The sequence below is a fragment of the Alosa sapidissima genome, chromosome 17 (genome assembly GCF_018492685.1).
Source record: "Alosa sapidissima isolate fAloSap1 chromosome 17, fAloSap1.pri, whole genome shotgun sequence".
Classification (NCBI taxonomy): Eukaryota; Metazoa; Chordata; class Actinopteri; order Clupeiformes; family Clupeidae; genus Alosa; species Alosa sapidissima.
The window spans coordinates 22418611-22437367 of record NC_055973.1 but is presented as its reverse complement, the minus strand read 5'-3'; the positions used below and the strand labels follow the sequence as shown (position 1 = coordinate 22437367).

General features: G+C 41.1%; 2 protein-coding genes across 3 annotated transcripts in view; one reads left to right on the top strand and one right to left on the bottom strand.

Moving 5' to 3' along the window:
* Window positions 1–18757, top strand: part of LOC121688279 — a 522978-nt gene that overhangs the window by 47275 nt on the left and 456946 nt on the right. The gene's annotated exons all lie outside the window — the stretch shown is intronic.
* Window positions 1413–16226, bottom strand: LOC121688275 (myosin-7-like). The gene is made up of 39 exons (XM_042067749.1): window positions 16123–16226; window positions 15799–15845; window positions 14477–14685; window positions 14097–14240; window positions 13805–13961; window positions 13593–13620; window positions 13401–13503; window positions 12755–12847; window positions 12599–12662; window positions 12413–12511; window positions 12181–12284; window positions 11952–12090; window positions 11745–11863; window positions 11341–11490; window positions 11092–11262; window positions 10651–10960; window positions 10485–10555; window positions 10132–10337; window positions 9914–10037; window positions 9607–9743; window positions 9066–9321; window positions 7703–7945; window positions 7432–7608; window positions 7202–7347; window positions 7025–7115; window positions 6522–6911; window positions 6298–6424; window positions 6084–6202; window positions 5794–5990; window positions 5513–5696; window positions 5263–5428; window positions 5053–5177; window positions 4625–4933; window positions 4011–4214; window positions 3610–3906; window positions 3389–3493; window positions 3203–3298; window positions 2450–2584; window positions 1413–1525 (listed from the first exon to the last, which is right to left on the bottom strand). The coding sequence occupies exons 3-39, from the start codon at window positions 14675–14677 to the stop codon at window positions 1505–1507; spliced, it is 5808 nt and encodes a 1935-aa protein (XP_041923683.1). The 5' UTR covers window positions 14678–14685; window positions 15799–15845; window positions 16123–16226; the 3' UTR covers window positions 1413–1504.

The following is an 18757-nucleotide window of genomic DNA, read 5'->3' as shown; positions in this document are numbered from 1 at the left end:
CATGGCAGGTTTTTTTTTTTTTTTTTAGTGCAGTGCTCTGGTGGTCTGCGAAGGCGTTGCAGGTGGTCCCTGACCATATATCCAACACTGCAGCTTCACTTTGGGCATGACATCACTATGTGCACCTCACAGTGGTCCGCTGGTTGCTTCTTAGTCATGATGAAACATTTGACTTTTTTGTATTTAATTTACAGTAATTTAAGATATGATGGTTAGTCATTGTCTTATACAAACGTATATGATGTTGTGGTTTCAATGTTGTTTGAGCTACATTGGTGTGAAATTCTTGCTACAGTAAATGTCAATCAGATTGAGAGCAGTATTTGAAAGTAAAACCAAGCCACAAGGGTTGAGAGAATTGTCCATAGACCTGCGAGACAGGGTTGTGTGAAGACACAGATCTGGGGATGGATACAAGAACATTTCTGCAGCATTGAAAGGCGGCCAAAAGCACTGTAGCCTCCATCATTCTTAAATGGAAAAGTTTGGAACAACCAACAATCATCCTAGATCTGGCCGCTCAGCCAAACCGAGTAATCTGGGACGAAGGGCCTTGGTCAGACAGGTAACCAAGGACCTAATGGTCACTATGAATGAGATCCAGAGTTCCTTTGAGAGGATGAGAAAAGCTTTAAGAAGGACAAACATCAGTGCAGCTCAGTGCCTAATTCTTCCACACACACCATTGGGAATTGTGGCCAAACAGTTCAGTCTTTGTTTCATCAGACTAGATGATTTTACTTCTCATGGTCTGAGAGTCGTTGAGGTGCTTTTTTGGAAACTCCCGGCAGAAAATGACTTCTATTTGTCCACTCTACCATAAAGGCCTTTAAGACATCTCATCATGACAAGTGAATTTGGCTGCCAGTGTGTTGAATTTGTCTTGTTAAGATGCCTTGAAATAAGTCAAACTCTTATTAAATTAAGCTAGAATGATCTCACGAGAGAGCACCTGGTACATTTCTTTATACTAAAAACAATAATAACTATTTTTTTTTTAATCTTAATATAAGATTAATAACCCTTGGTTCAAATGGTAATAGCACTTGGTACAAATCAAATACAGTAGGCATGACAATGAAGTAGGTGTCTCTTGCGCTCTAGGTGCTCACGGAGCAGGACCTCAGAATCAAACAAACTGAACCCAGAAAAAGGACCAGAGCACATAATTAGTCATACCGAACTTTACTGGTGCTGGTGACTAACGTTTCAACATGATAGCGACAGTAGGCATGACTGCTAGTTTAAAGAAGTTTATAATGGGCTGATTCTGTTCATAGCATAATCAAAGAAAAAGAAAGCCCTTAGTTTAGTTGTTCCCCTTCATTTATGTAGGCCTGTTGTGAATGTATAGGTGGGGTCTTTGATGAATGTTACATGCAAGTATCTCATGAACATACAAACAACAGAAACACTTTTTAAGTGATTGTATTGGAATGCATTCCATGCTAAAAACTAATACACAGCAAACAATAACTTTTCAGACAAGTCCATCATGAGAGCATCACTCTTCATCGTGTCCTTTCTGTGATACAGCAAAAAAATATTGTCAGCAATACAGTATGTGGATAAATATTATTGTCAATGATTTAACAATGGTTATGGTGGTTTGACAAAATTAACTACTATTAATCTACCAACCACTTTCAAGTTTTACCATAATTTCACTGTTGGCTAGGGCCAATTTTGAGCCCTAATGATAGTGAATGATTTTAAGCACTATGAGAGAGACTAGTACTGACAAAGGCTGCAAGTAGTACAATGTATTATAGTAGTACTGTATATACCGGTCATGACAATGATATTAAAGGTGCTCTAAGCGATGCTGGGTAACGTCACTTCTGTTGACTTTCAAACAAAACAGAGAGCTAAGTAAGTAAGTATAAGTAAATATACTTCGATCCCGTGAGGGAAATTTGGTCTCTGCATTTATCCCAATCTGTGAATTAGTGAAACACACTCAACACACAGTGAACACACAGTGAGGTGAAGCACACACTAATCCAGACGCAGTGAGCTGCCTGCTACAACAGCGGCGCTCGGGGAGCAGTGAGGGGTTAGGTGCCTTGCTCAAGGGCACTTCCTACTGGTCGGCAACCCTCCGGTTACAAGCCACGACTGCTCGCTACTTCCTCCCCCTCCCTCCCGTGCTGCACCCGTGCAATTGAAACTCTCCTAAACGCTCATCTCATCTGTGATTTGCTGGAACAGTTTGTTATGTTTTTATGGGCTAGGTTTGCCCAGTTTGTTTTTGTTGCCATTTTTGGAGCCTGGGCTGTCCACAGAGATCGCATTTTTTTACAGTGTATTCGGACACAGACAGCTAGCGGTTGGTTAGGTGATGTTTGCCGTAAGTGACATAAAATGTTTTAGCCTAAAAAACGCGTGGCATTGCTTAGAGCACCTTCTATGTTTTCATGATCAATATATTGGAAACTGTTGCTCTCACCTTGCCACCTGCATCACGGCTCTTGGTTCTCATCTTGTTGACCTGAGACTCAGCTATATCAGCTCTCTCCTCAGCCTCATCCAGCTCATGCTGCAGCTTGCGGAACTTGCCCAGGTTGCTATTGGCCTGCTCTTCCTGAAATGTGCACACAATTTAAGTGTATTTTGTTCATTGTTTATTTGCATGTTCAACCTTTCATAGATTAAAAGACTTTGATAATATATAGAACAAGGAAGAGAAGGAAAAATTAAGGAAAAGAGGATGTTCATGTGGTGGATTTTTGTAAGTTTCCTGATAAGATATTCTGTAGTAGTGCTAAAAGATGTTCTATACATTGGGCTAATGTGTAACCTCTGTGTGGTGGAAAGAGCAGGGGTAAATATAGCACAAGCTAGGGGCCCAGAGGTTTACCTATCAGGATATGAATGCATAGGAGAGACTGGACATAGCAGTTGTTCAGCTCAGGTCAAAGGTCCTTTGTAGAAATAGAATAACTACCTAGGCAAATATGTATTACCATAAAAGGCACGAAGGACATAGGAGCTCTATTCTATTCTGAGTGGTCAAAACAAGTGATGCTACTGGAAAGAGGTACAGTATATAAGCTGTGTAAGACAGGATGTTAGTAGCTGGCTTCATGAACCTATGCTCCGTGTTGGATTAAAGCTACACCTTCTGCAGTATTCTATTGTTTTGTCACAATTCTTCTGAGTTTGAATCAGTTAATTATTATTTGACACCACATTCACTTACAGCCTCCTCTGATGTTCTCTTGTAGGATTTGACCTTCAGCTGCAGTTTGTCCACCAGATCCTGAAGACGGCTCAAATTCTTTTTGTCCTCTTCAGTCTACAGATGGGAGTGGTGGGTTAATTTTGTGTTAGTATTTAGCATTATGTATTGTAAAAAGTCTTTTTGATATGGTATAATTTAATATACCTGATAGGTGAGCTCCTTGATGCGCCGCTCATATTTACGGATTCCTTTGACAGAATCACTGGCCTTCCGTTGCTCTATTTCTACTTCACTTTCCAGCTCTCTCACCTTAATGTAGACAAATAAAGCAAATATTGAACAAATGATGATATGTCTACCTGTAATCATATCTGGTTGAGCACTGATTATTAGAAAAAGCTATTTAGCAAAAACGCAGGACTCACCCTGGACTCCAACTTCTGGATCTGCTTCTTGCCACCTTTCATGGCGATTTGCTCAGCTTCATCCAGACGGTGCTGCAGGTCTTTGATGGTCTGTTCCATGTTCTTCTTCATGCGCTCCAGGTGAGAACTGGTGTCCTGCTCCTTCTTCAGCTCCTCTGCCATCATGGCAGCATCAGTGATGGCCTTCTTGGCCTTTTCCTCAGCATTCCTGCACTCCTGCACAGCCTCCTCTACTTCATTCTGCAGCTGGGATGTATCACTCTCCAGCTTCTTCTTCTGGTTCAGCAGGCTGGTGTTCTATGTGGCAAGACAGAAATGTTCACAATGGTGTGTGTCACATTGAAAAAAAATCTCTCTCCTATGAATCTGGAATCTGAAAACCACCATGTTTAGGATTTTACCTGAGAGTGCAGCAGCTGCACCCTCTCACTGACGTCCAGCAGCTCCTGTTCAGCCAGTTTCCGGCCTCTCTCAGTCTGCTCCACCAGGGACCTGAGCTCATCCAGTTCAGCCTGCAGCAGATTGCTGCGTCTCTCCACAATAGCAGTGTTCTCTTTGAGATCATCATTACTACGTAGAGCGTCATCCAGCTGCAGTTGGGAATCCTGCAATGTACAAAATGTAAACATGTATTTTCTACATTGCTAATATACAGCCTAACCTTGTTTTAGCTAACTAGTGTTTTAGTGGATTCAGTTAGCTATCCAAAAAGATAGTTAACCTAGAGCAGAAATAAAAACCAAAGTTGTGTTTTTCAGACAAGATGGATGTATGAGATGTAAAGTAATAAGTGGATTATTTTAAAACATCTTGGGCTACCTGCACCACTGCCAGTAAGTGAATAAAGAAGATGGAAAAATATATGACGGAAATCTTGGTAGGAATGGGCAAAAAGTGATAGAGGTGAATATTAGCTGTTACGTCAAGTTTAGGAATGCACTCCTATAAGACCTATGCAGGTAGAGATTTCCGGACAGTCAATGGGAGTATGGAGCTCTGTGCCGCATTGTTTCACCTTCATATGTGCATGGAGACCCTTGAGCTGCTTCTGGGCCTCAGCTGCCTGCCTGTTGGCCTGGCTGAGCTGGATCTCCATCTCATTGAGGTCTCCCTCCATCTTCTTCTTCACCCTGAGAGCCTCATTCCTGCTGCGAGTCTCAGACTCCAGGGAGCTCTGCAGGGTATCCACCACTCTCTGCTGGTTCCTCTTGGCCTGATCCATCTCCTCATCCTTCTCAGCAAGTTTACGCTCAATGTCAGCTTTGATTTGGTTGAACTCCAGTTGAGCTCTGACGATCTTACCCTCCTCATGTTCAAGGGTACCCTGTGGAGATATAGTAACATGATAATCTACTTAGTTATATATTTCTGTAAACACAAGCACCCTATGCTATCTACGAATAAGGGAAACTCGTTTTTTGATTTTGATCTTTATAAATGTACCTCAGCTTCCTCTAGGGCCGTCTGGATCTCTGCTTTCTCTTGTTCAAGTGTCTTCCTGACCTTCTCAAGCTCATGAATACTCTTTCCAGTCTCACCGAGTTGCTCAGTGAGATCAGAAATTTCCTCTGGAAAGCAGACCAATATTAGTTAGTTGTGTGATGCCACTTTAACGATCATGTACGTATTGTCTTAAGGGAGGATGAAACGGACCTTGGAGATTTTTGTTCTCCCTCTTCATGGTCTCAAGGTGATCCAAAGATTCCTCATAAGAGTTCTTGAGTTTGAAGAGCTCAGTGCCAAGAGATCTGGACTCTTTCTGGGAACTCTCCAGCTCAGTCTGGGACTCCTCATACTTCTGCTTCCACTCAGACAAGACCTGTTAAAGCGAAAAATCTTTGAGTGAGTCTGAAAATAGTAAAAGCCATAATGGCAATGGTGTTTTGACCATTTGTTTTCTTACCTTATCAAAGTTTCTTTGTCTCTTGTCTAGAGCAGCAGCAGCAGCATTGGATCTCTCCACATCTACCATGAGATCTTCAATCTCATTCTGCAGTCTATGCTTAGTTTTCTCCAGGGAGGAGCATTTGGCATTGACAGCCTCCACAGCTTCCTCTGCATCTTGCAGACGCTGAGCAAGTTTTTTCCTGACGAAAAATAAATTGAAAGTGAATGACAAATGTACATGCCATGTCTAAGATTGATTTTAAACAATTCATACAGAGTCAGTTCAGGGGGCTTTACTTGGCATCTTCCAGCTCCTCAGTCCTCTGGATGGCATCAGTCTCGTACTTGGTTCTCCACTGAGCCACCTCAGAGTTGGCCTTGGAGAGACTGCGCTGCAGCTCAGCCTTGGCCTCCTGCTCCTCCTCATACTGCTCCCTGAGGAGGTCAGCATCATGGCGAGAAGACTGCACTGCATGGGCTAATGCATTCTTGGCCTGTGGAAAGGATCAGACACAAGTCTATTAGATATGTCATGGTTGTACAGTAGCAACGGAAAGACTTTTCTGCAAGTCAGTTGTTATGAATACCTTCACTTCCTCCTCAAGTTGTCTCTTGAGATCCTCAGCCTGCTGTGTGTAGGACTGTTTGCCTCTTGTCAGTTGAGAAACAAGTGAGTCTTTCTCTTCCAGCTGTCTTGTAAGCTCACCTTGATGAAAATAATATGCATTTTTCAATGAAAATGTTTCTTTTCTTATTTTTTTCTTACTATATGTATCAACTAGTTTTACCATTTTGACTTACCATTTTCAGTTTGAAGCTTGGCTTTCTGCATGGTGAAGTCATTGATGGAGCGCTGGCCCTCCTCAGCCTTCGTTCTGTATTCAGTCATCTGGTCCTCCAGTGTTCTACACATCTTCTCCAAGTTTGTCTGACAAAATAATACAGAACATTCTTCTCACAATTTCTTGAAAATCTTGAAGTCAGACCCAATCTATAGCTTCTTTGTTTAGCCATTTTGTACAAACCTTGTTCTTGGAGACCTGCTCCATGTTGGAGACCACATCGTCCAGCTCCAGACGAAGCTCACTCTTCTCCTTCTCAAGCTTTTGTTTCACTCTCTGAAGGTTGTCAATCTGCTCCCCAAGGTCAGCCACACTGTCTGCTTGTTTCTTCCTGAGTGCTGAGGCAGTGGCCTCGTGTTGCAGAGTGGACTCTTCGAGGTCTCTGCGCAGCTTCTGGAACTCAGCCTCCCTCTTCTTGTTCATCTCAATCTGGGCAGCAGTGGCACCTCCAGCCTCCTCCAGCCTCTCACTGATCTCCTCCAGCTCTCTGGCCAGGTCTGCCCGCTGCTTCTCCACTTTGGCTCGGGCAGCTCTCTCAGCCTCCAGCTCTTCCTCCAGCTCCTCAATGCGAGCCTAAGGAAGTAAAATAGTTAAATTTTTCATTTTAAGAAACATACATGTATTTTGTTACAAGATTGTTTTTAATGTTTTCTTTCCTATCAATTTTACTTTTATTTTTGTTTTACCTGCAGCTCCTTCAGTTTCTTCTGGAGCTGGGCACTCATAGCTTGTTCATCTTCAATCTTGCTATTAAGTTGACTGATCTCAAAGTCTTTCCTGTGTTAAAACAGGCCAATAATAAATGGAATGTATATATTTTTTATCTGTATAATTATTGTTTATTATGGATGATTTGTACATACTTCTTCATCCGCTCTTCAAGCTGCTGTTTGTCATTCTCCAAGTCCATAAGACTTTCCTGGGTCAACTTTAAGTCACCCTCAAGCTTTCTTTTAGCTCTCTCAAGATCCATCCTCAGTTTCTTTTCCTGTTCCAGGGACCCTTCAAGCTATTTGGGATAAAAAAAGGAATTGTGTAAGTGTCTTCATTCATTTTTTGCAGTGAGACATAGGTTCCTGTTTTTATTGCCTACATCATCAACTTGCTGTTCCAACTTGGTTTTGGCCTTAGTCAGAGTGTTGACTTTGTCCTCCTCACTCTGAAGGTCATCCAGCGTTTGCTGGTGAGCCTCCTGCAATGCTTTCTTCTCCTTGGTCAACTTGGCAATGATGTCATCAAGAGCTGCCATCTCCTCAGTTAGGTTTTTAACCTAAAAGTAAATTAGACCATTGTCAAATGATTACTTCATTACTTGCTTACTTAAACATTCCTTGGTGATTAGAACAATTTTCAGTTCTCCTGACCTTATTCTCAGTGGCATGTTTCTCTTTCTCTACTTTAGCTAGAGTGAGCTCCAGATCATCAATGTCCTTCTTGAGTTCAGAACACTCATCTTCCAACTTCCTCTTCTTTGCAGTCAGCTCTGAATTCATCTCCTCTTCATCTTCCAGTCTCTCAGTCAGCTCCTTGGATTTGGCCTCAAGTTGGATCTTGCTCTTGATCAGACCTTCACAACGCTCCTCAGCATCACAAAGACTGTCTTGTTCCTAGGATGAAGGATAGATTGTGGATTGATAGATTGATGCTACCAATAAAAGTAGATATGACTATATCTGACATTTTGCATGCAGGGCATACATATCAGTGCGGGATTGCCGGTATTGCACATCATTTATTTAAATCCTGCAATTCTAGCAATCATAATCCGAGAAATTCCCTCACACATTTTACAGCGCTGTCTGATAACATTAATCTAATAATGGAGCGGCGTGAATGTGAGACTATTGACTGGACGGACCAACTTCTGACTTCAACTAAACGTAGCACAATGCAGAGACTAGGGACTTAGAGAGAGACTTATGCTAGGTGCTTCTATATCAACTGCTAACCAACAGGAACGGAAAACAAAAGTTTAGCGATCAGGAACACAGAAGCATGACATAGCCTAGAGTGGCCATGAGACGCGAGGGAACATGGATGTGTTCTCCAAACCAAAATCATGTAAGTGAGGACTATGTTAACTCTCATTGACGCTTGTAATAAAGAAAATGCTGAACATCGAGGACTTTGTTCTTAATCGATTTTGGTTTGTAAAATGTAAGCCTATGCCCCCTCAACTGTATTAATCCCCCCTAAACTGTATTAAAGGGACAGTGTCGTGCAAGTGTCCTGTACGTGTCGTTACGTGTGCGAGCCCTGCTCGGTCTGAAGCTCTTTTCCTTTTCTTTAGATTTTCCGTCAAAGGTTTTCGCTGCTTCTTCGCCAGCTCTGCCATTATACACACGCTTGCAACAATCGCTAGCCGGGTTTTGTTAACCTGCCTCTGTGCTGGGGATGCAGGATGTAAACTGATCCTGTTTCTCGCAATGTCTGAGACTTTGTGAGACTGAAGGTTGCGGGTAGGATACACCAAACTTGCAAGCGGTATATTATTCCTACAGGCAGTAGGGGCGGGCGAGAGAGTCTTCATTCGCCCTGTAATGAGTAATTTAACCATATACCGACTCACGAAGATGATTAATTAACACGAAAACGTTGCCTGGTGTCCCTTTATATGGGAGAGTAGGCTATACTCACAGTCTGTGTTTATATAAATTATTTACCGGTTCTCCATTTTACACATTTGAAATGTTACTGTTTAAACAAGAGTTTGTGTGTCATACTTACAGTCTGGACTCGAAGTTGCAGGTCATTCTTCTCTTGGAGAATAGAAACCATTTTCTCCTCCAGCTCTTTTCTACGAGCCTCCGCTTTTGCATAGGCATCCTTCAACTTCAGGAATTCTTCCTTCATGTTTGCCATCTCTTTCTCAGACTCCGCAGTTTTCAAGAGGGGCTTGATCTTGAAGTACATCTTCATCCAGGGCCAATTCTTGACACCCATGAATGCGCGGACGTTCCACTGGATCACCAGCAGTGAGTCCCTATAATGCAATTAGTGCTTAAATTTGTCTTTATTGGTCAACAATAAATATAAACATATGGTTGTTAATGGATGGTGTAATAGATGGTGTAATGGATTAATAGATGAAAACTAGCTATAGTGCTAACTCTAGCATATTTACATTGTGTACTTTGCACATATGTCCATCAATATGCATTGTCCCTATCTAAATAAACAATTACATAAAACAATGCAAAGCAACTGTATCTGTATTGGAGAACTCTAATGTGGACCTTTTGCTATTATTTTTAGAGGTTATTCTCACCTGCGTTCTACAATTTTCTGGAACTCAATCCTGGCAAGAAGTCCACGGCTTCTAGACTGGATACCAGTGATGATGAGAGCGAGACGGTCGTCTCTCATCTCCTCAAGGGTTCCCAGGAGACCAGCTTTGAAGAACACCTGTTAAGAGTAAAAACAGGTAACGTATAAACGTATATATACAAGTATAGTTGAATTCCTCATCTACCAAAACATATGACACAAAAAAATCTCAGATTGTCAGTGTCAGATTGTCACACAGTGTTTGCTTTATCATGGATGGTTTATGGGAATATTGTACTATAAACCACCTTAGTGTGTCCGAATCTGTACTGCTCGTGGTCAATATCCAAGGATCCAAGCAGTTTTTCTGCTCCTTTTTTGTTGTCAATGAACTGTCCATCAGGGATAGTTGCAGGATTCAGGATACGGTATCTAAAGCGGTTAAAATAGTTCTGATATAGACATATTCTCTCAATATTGTTGTAATAAGTGTATAATAATTATAACAAAAAATAACAGATTTTACCTCTGTTTAAAGTCTGCGTACTGGATCCTGTTGGGGAAGCCCTTTCTGCAGATCCTGATGCCTTCCAGCACACCGTTACAGCGCAGCTGGTGCATGACCAGAGGATTCTCCATGGCCCCAGGAGTCTTGGTCTCGTTGGGGATGATGCAGCGCACAAAGTGGGGGTGAGTTGACCTCAAGTTGGTCATCAGCTTGTTCAGATTCTCCTGTTGTTCAGACATTTAAATGAAAAAAAAAAAAAAATCAGTAGGACTGGACAGAATCCCAGTTGATCTATATGTACTTAAAATAAATATATGTGGTACTAATAAATGCCTTCACTTTAGTATGTTTATTTAACCTGTCACACTTACCCTGTGAAGGGCAGATACAGTCTGGAAAGAAGAACCCTTCTTCTTCTTGCCACCACCACCACTATCTGGGGCTATTAAAATATCACATGTCCATCAGCTCTTCTCATAAACATGATGTTAATTCATTAATGTCACAGGATTAGTTACTAAGGGATTGACAGAATACCTCCTTCGGCACCAGCATAGTTGGCGAAGAGAGCACACAACATCTTAAGATTTGACTTCTGAAAGAGTCCGACCACAGTCTCATTGAGAGGGTCTTTGTTCTTCACCAGCCAATTGCCAATGTTATAATCAACAGTGCCAGCATAGTGAACCAGGGAGAAATGGGCCTCTGGTCTCCCCTTGACAATCCTTGGCTTCTGGAAGCAGGCATTTTTGCCCAAGTGGTTATCATAAAGCTTAGCTTTGAATGTTGCATCACTGGCCTTGGGGAACATGCACTCCTCTTCAAGGATGGACATGATACCCATGGGCTAGGGAGGAAAAAACATGGAAGCATTATGATTCAAAACATTTTACAACCACACAAATAATAAAGGAGTGGTTCTCCATGTAGTGATCGATGCCTTCAAAGAAAAATGTGAGTAAATAAAGTGTCACTCACTTTCTCAATGAGCTCAATGCAAGCGGCCAAGTCCATGCCGAAGTCAATGAACACCCACACAATGCCCTCTTTCTTGTACTCCTCTTGCTCCAGCACAAACATGTGGTGGTTGAAGAACTGCTGCAGCTTCTCATTAGTGAAGTTGATGCACAGTTGCTCAAAGGTGTTGAACTGAAAGACAATAGGGATTTTGTTAATATTATATATTTTGCTTAAAATGATAGTGTTTGTCTTAGCTTTAAGACTCACATCAAAGATCTCAAATCCAGCAATATCCAGCACACCAATGTAGTGCTGGCGAGGCTGTTTGGTGTCCAGTGTCAGGTTGATTTTGACAACCATCCAGTTGAACATCTTCTCATACACTGACTTGGACAGGGCTCCAATAGAGTAGTACACCTAAAGATGAAGGGGGAATACATAACATGGAAAATGCCAATGGATGAGGTGTAGCAGCTGTAATAATGATAGTATGGAATGAATCACTTCGGTAACTTGTTATACAGGCATGGGTTTATAACAGCCCTGTTATTTAATAGCTATACCTTGTACATAACACATTAGTGACTCAGTGTAGTTTACTACTATAAATATTTATAATACTTATAATACTATAATATCACAAGAGCTCCGATTCTGAATTCTGATATTACCTGATTTACACTCTGTCCCTTGGTGACCCACTCATTTCCTACTTTGACCCTTGGGTGACACAGACCCTTGATGAGGTCAGCAGAGTTCAGGCCCATGAGGTAAGCGACTTTGTCGGCATCTGGAGTGGAAACCTCACAGTTACACCTCTCTACCCATATTTAACCGTAACGTGGACATTACATCCAACATGAAAAATGAATACACACCCTCAGTGCCATCAGCTTCTGCCTGCTCCTCTCTCTGCTTCTGCTTGAACTTCATGTTGCCATAGTGCATAATGGCACCAACCATCTTGTAAATACCATTCTTCTCCTCTTGAGTAAAGCCCAGCACATCAAAGGCATCCTGTAACAAGTAAAATATTGCATTCAGTAACTACATCTCCCAACATACCTCTGTATGATTATATGAGAAAGTGAAAGCAGGCCGACTCACATCAGTAGCCACCAGCTCATCAGCATCAACAATAGAGGCTACTTGTGTCTGTCCTTGGGAGATGAACGCGTAGTCATAGGGGTTGGAAGTGATCAGCAACATCTCTGAAGAAAGCCATACATGTAGGTCAAGTAATGATACTGTAACTGAGCTAAGGAAACGAATAAGTAGACACTTATTTCACATTCATGTCCACACATGACTGGAGATACAGTATACATGCATTTCTCACCCAACAGCTCCGGTTTCTGTTGGGACAGGATCTGGTAGAAGATGTGATAGTCTCTCTCAGCCTTGAGCTGAAAAGTGACACGGGACTTCTCTAGCAGATCTGGGGGATTGAAGAGTAATTATAACTTTCAATCTTTGCCTTCGGTCTCCACAGATGAAGAAGATCAAAAAGGGCTTATTTACTTACAGGTCTCAATATCTGCTGATGCCAGCTTGCCGCTCACACCGAAGTGGATACGGATGAATTTACCCTAGCATGAGTGACACATGAAAATTAAACATGGCAGTGATAGAAGCATGGGATTTTAGTTGATAAATAGTTGAAAACCAATAGAGGGCTTACGAATCGGGAGGAGTTGTCATTTCTGATGGTCTTGGCGTTACCAAAAGCCTCTAGAGCAGGGTTACACTGGATGATTTGATCTTCCAGTGTGCCCTGGGAAAATAAAACACAATATATCAACTCACCTTTCAAATGCTAGGTCTTGGAGACTGGCCTGGTCACACCCATCTAGTATCTCTGCTCATTTTCATTTTACTGAGATACTAGTTTGGCTCCTTTCAATGTGTTTATGTTTCCCTCAGCCGCCATGATGGCGGGTCAAAGAACAAGAGCGGATGACATTCATTTTGAAATCAAAAGTGGCCGTGGTAAAAGGTTATAGCCATACCTGCAAACATGAAAAAGTTACAGTTTGAAGAATATGTAAATGTAGCAAAGTTAAATACATTATTTCCTCACTACCAATGTGGTTTATTAGCAGTTTGTAGAGGTTAGGTAAAGTAGGAAATAACGTGATGAATTACTGATTAATGTGATTTCAAAGTTAACTTAAAATCTACGTCCATTGCAATGCTGAAGTAGGAAACATTTCACAATTGTGAGTGTCCAGACTCTCTTAACAGAGTGAGTGAATCTTGTGAAATGAGGTTACTTGTAGATGCCTCAGAAGTGGAAATTATGTCCAGCACACATTGAGGTGATTTACCTTTTTCTCCTGAGAGGGGTCCTTCTTTCCAGAGGCTGCAATGCTAGCAAAGTACTGGATGACTCTTTTGGTGTTTACTGTCTTTCCAGCACCAGATTCTCCACTATTGGTGGAAACAAAAGGGTGTAAAGGTTCACTCCCTCATCTACAAGTTAACAAGAAATGTAGAATCAAAGACTGAATTATACTCACGTGATAAGGACAGACTGGTTCTCTCTGTCTGTTTAAAGTACAAGTATGAAATGTTAATATAAAACCAAGAACATACAGTATGTTATATTCATGATTCATACAGTTAATTTTAATCCAATATGATGAATTGTTGATGACCCCTTGTCATACATTTTCAATATACTGCATACCCATTTAGTGTTAAGGCAGTTACTTTAACAGAAGATCTTTACCTGCCAGCATGTACTGGTAAGCATTGTCAGAGATGGAGAAGATGTGGGGTGGGGCTTCTGTTCTTTTCTTGCCTCTGTAAGCAGCGACAACGGACTTGTCGTACACTGGCAAAAACTTGTAGGGATTGACGGTGACACAGAACAACCCAGAGTAGGTCTGTAAAAATAAACATACAATTGATTACGACCAATGTCAACAAATGAGGCAACAGAGTAAGTCTATAGAAAAAAATATATTTTGTTTGGACATTATTTTTGCTACTATGGGACAGAGCCTCATGTTTGTACTCACGTAGATCATCCAGGCTGCGTAACGCTCTTTGAGGTTAAACAGCACAGCAGGCTCATGCAGGAAGGTGAACATCGCCATGTCCTCAATTTTATCATACTTTGGCGGGTTCTGTTGGTGGCAATCTATATCTTTCACCGTTACAGTCTGTGTGATAGAAACAAAATCATTCTCTCTTTCATATTTGTGTAACATATTCGTTATAAATCTAAGCAGCACAACACAAAATTGTATTTATATAGTAAGCTGTCAGTAAGTAAGAGTGAGTAAGTGAGAAAGAATAGCTAAATGGAAAAACATATACAGTAAGAATGCAAGTGATTCAGTAAGGTCAGTAAATAAAAACTCTGAAATAGGTTTAAAATGTATTTGCCATGCATTACCTTATCGTACTCAGTAAGAACAGTGACTTTGTCACCGTCTCTGCTTTGAACCGTTCCCTTCACATATTCAACCTCAGGGTCCACCACAAAGCAGGCCTTCTTAATGTCAAAGGGGCGAGTCTGGGCCTCCAGACGCTCCATGTCAGACTTCCTCAGAAAAGGAGCCGCCGCCCCAAACTCTGCCATCAATGCATCACCCATGATGAAGACTGCAATGTAAATATTATGCACTAATTAATTCCTGCACAGAGAAAACATGAGACTTGGATGAATGAAAAACATGTTATAGCAACATGTAGAGCACTGACAAGACAAAAAGTTAAATTGTATACTAAGACTAGCATGTGACAGACAGACCATAAGTCCTAGGGCCTTATCGTACACCCAGCAAAAAAATTGTACGCACATTTTTTTCTTATTCTACACCCAATTCATTGATGAATTGTTCGCCATGCGCTCCACTTAAATTAAACATTGCGCACAGGTGTATGTCAATTAATGATCCAAAAATGACCCACAATTGGTGAAGTTTGCCTGTTTTGAAATAAGATATTATAGTAAAAGTATGGTCATAATTGTTAAAATGGTAAAAACAAAATATACGTTGGGGCCACTATTGGACAAATCAATTTGATTTCCTCATAGTTATGCTGATGATGACCAGATTTACTTGACCCGATCCCCTAATGACTATGGTCCTCTTAAATCTCTTCCTCAGTGCAGGGTATTAAATTAACAAATGGATGTCTCATCATTTTTAAAATGGTCTAAAAACATAGAATAAACTCAAGTAATTATATTTTGTAAAAAGGAGTAAAGACTTAAGGTTGTCACTCTCCTTGACAGTGATCAAACACGAACACATGAACATGATGAAATCAATAACTAAATCAGATTGTTGCCACTTCAACAACAATGCCAAACTGAGAGTTCTGATGTCAAAACATGATTTAGAAAAACTCATTCATGCATCTATCTCCAGCAGGGTTGATTACTGCAATGGCCTTTCAAAAAAGACTATCAAACTGTTTCAGGTGATGCAAATTCATTAGCTAGGGTTCTGAACTAAAAAATGTATCATATTATTCCAATACCTACAGTCTGTCCCTGCACTGGTTTCAAGTAGGCAACATAATTCCTTGTTTATAAACATCTAAATAGAGCTGGACAAAACTACCTATCAGACATGGTTCAGCAGTACACACCATTCAGACTTCTTCAGGTTTCTGGAGAAATACTGTGGTATGCGTATGTGAAGCACATTGAATTATCCCGGTGTATGAAGTGCCCTATATAAATAAGCTTCAGTCTGTAAATCTCACCTTGTTTGGGTCAAGCCTCGGTTGGTCTATTTCGCAGATGTCACTTGCTGTAAGTGAACAGACAAGAAGCAATCAGATCACCCAGTGTTACAGCAGCAGCACTGCAGGTCCTGAGTCCTTGCACAGAATGCTAACTGAGCAGATCCTGTAGTCAGACATGCCTCTGTATCTCTACATATGTCTGTCTCTGACTGTAGTCAGCCACTCAAATATCTGTCCATCATTCTTGCTATTCTCTATCTATCTATCTATCTATCTATCTATCTATCTATCTATCTATCTGTTTGTCTGCTTCTCTCAGTAGCAGCAGATTGAAATACTTACCTCTAGGTTGGTCTTTGCTGTATCTGCTGTCAAGGCCATGGTTGATTCACCCTTTTTGTAGGGGATGGTCCATCCCAATATGGACAGAGCATCAACTGACTCCCACCACACCAGAGTTTTGTTAAAGGAAAACTGGCCAAAAGGGTGGAGGCATGTGGCAATAGGCTTCTCTAGACAGGAGGGAGCTGGCACATGCAGGCACAGTGGGAGAGAATGGCAGAGCATCATCAGCACCTGAACTTGGTCCCTAATTTGGAGTTTGCTATTGTGAGATGCCCCTCTGACCTTGTCTTTGACTCTGTCTTTCAGAGTACTCCTTGACGTCTCCCTGGCCATGTAGAAAATTCCAACCTGCTGATCGATGTGCACTTCATTTTTACTGTCTACTGTACATCTTTCATGCTGTCTCTGGTCTGCTGTCCTTTCAGTGCATCAAAGAAATAGCATTGTTTTGGAAGCCTATGAGCGAGGACTTTATTAAAAATATTTTATTTGATGCCTATGCCATTTTAGAAAGCAGAAATGTATTTGGATCTCTATTTTGTGGAGTTGTTATTATTAAACTATACATTGTATTTGTTCAGTGTGTTCTTGGAAATAACTTGCCATTGTGTAGAGGGCTAAGGACAATGGATGCTGACATAAACTGATGCTTGATTTTTAGCTCTCAAACTTTTATTTGTGAATAGGAGATCATTATCTCTTGAGAACTAATTACGAACAAAAATCTGACCTCACACCCTTAAACTTCTGCAAGTTTGGAAACTGGTCCAACAACAACAACCACAGCTGTCTTTTCAGTAGACCAAGCACTGCACTACTGTCATTGCATTGTTTCCTTGAGGACAAAGATAACCCTGTGAACTTCATCTCTCAGGTTCCTCCATCAACCTTAGATAGCCTTTGGATCATTCGTCAATGTTCCTTACCACCCTTATGAATTTGTACAGCAGCTGCTCTTTGGACTCAGAGGCCTGAGTGCACACACAACTGCTGATACTGTGTGTTATACAGATGGCACTGAAACACATACAACAATTATTTGAAAAATTAATTAAGAAAACCTAATCCCTATTTTATTTGAAAATGAGATGAAGGAGACCTGGGTTTGGCCATTTTTAACTGATTCGCACACAAGGTGCTTACAGATCTACAAATGTAAAAGCTTTGTGCCTTTTTTCAAATGTAATACTACGATTATAAATGAAATGCAATCGGGCACACATGGAAAACATCCATTATACTACTGAAAACATTAAGGGCCCTGTCTTGCCGATCTAAAACTAGCGAAAAGCTTAAATACATTTAGGGGTGTGTCCAGACCACATTCAGGGTGGTTTTGTTAGGGGGCTTGGCGCAAAAATGAGGTTCTTATGTTTCTTAATCAGTTATGGGTGTGTTTTGGGAATAACATCCTTTAAATCAATAAAAATGACATCTGTCATTCCCTTTAACAGCAAGCAGCGCAACTTTCAACAGCGCATTGGTATTTTGGTAGTCAGTGGCGCATTTGAAGGAATACGCTTGCTTGCGAGATTATATGAAACAGGTATTCCACTAAACCATGCTTGACTAAAACCTGTTTGTAATTAGCAAAGTGCAGTTATTATTATACTATATAATGAATTACTTCACTATTGACTGACAAGGGGTTACCATCGAAAAAAGCAACACTTACCCCAGTAATGCTCCACTGACTGACTAAAAAACCTATGGACATTTATCCTGCCGAGGAATTGCTGCTTACACCTCGTGACAGTGTGTCTTCAGCTGTACTTCATATGCGCCTTTCGCTATTGACTACTTTTCTACAGTATAGTGTAAGACAGGCAAAAGCTTTACGTCGGGATGAGAATAAGCTTTACACCGGATTTCTGATTGTCAAAATAGGGCCCTAAGTCTACTAGGTAGCTGGCTGCTGACTTCTCTAACCATATACATCTAGAAACACTAGTTCAGCTGTTTGCACAAAAGAAGTCAAGGAGGTGTTGAGCCATAGGCATCTGAGTCTTACATTATCACTTGACTTGGGGTCAAGAAAACTGTCAAGACATTTACACACCAAAGAAAGTGTGAAGCCACAGTCAAGGTTCTGATAATGTGTGTGTGATGGCCTAAGAGTGAGAGTGATTTTTCTTCACCCACTAAAACATTTGAGGTCACAGGATACGCAACCTCTATTCTCCCAAATCCTTATTTAGATAGCTGTGGGATGTTAGACATGCCATTCCATCTCTTTTGTGACCCTTATGAGGATCAGTCAGCTGCCAAGAGTCCTTGAGCCAGTCTTCTCTTGGAGGATTGATATCATTGGCATGAGAGGACTTGCTGTGGCAGGTGGCTACACAGACTCCTGTGACACCCTGCTCAAACCCACTGGGATTAGATGTCTGGACTCTGAATGCATCATATAGTTTCCTTCAAGCAGCACTAAAGAAGATTTGCTCTTGGGGTCTCCCTAGTTAAGCAGTTCAATAATAAACAAGCTAAATATGTGTCTTTTGCAACAAAGTATGAACATATCTGGCCATGGAGACTCTTAGGTCTCTGTTGCTAAGAAAGTGACTTGCAAGACTTGTCTTGTTTACCATGCGCATGCATGTTTCCTTCCCTTTGTCCTTGAGTACAAAGATAA

Coding starts and splice junctions, on each gene's coding strand:
- LOC121688275 (XM_042067749.1), bottom strand. CDS start 14,677: ATGGGTGATGCATTGATGGCAGAGTTTGGGGCGGCGGCTCCTTTTCTG. Junction 9,744..9,913: donor ACAGATTCGGACACACTAAG/GTGGTTTATAGT, acceptor TACTCTTAACAG/GTGTTCTTCAAAGCTGGTCT. Junction 3,299..3,388: donor TCAAGGAGCTCACCTATCAG/GTATATTAAATT, acceptor TCCCATCTGTAG/ACTGAAGAGGACAAAAAGAA.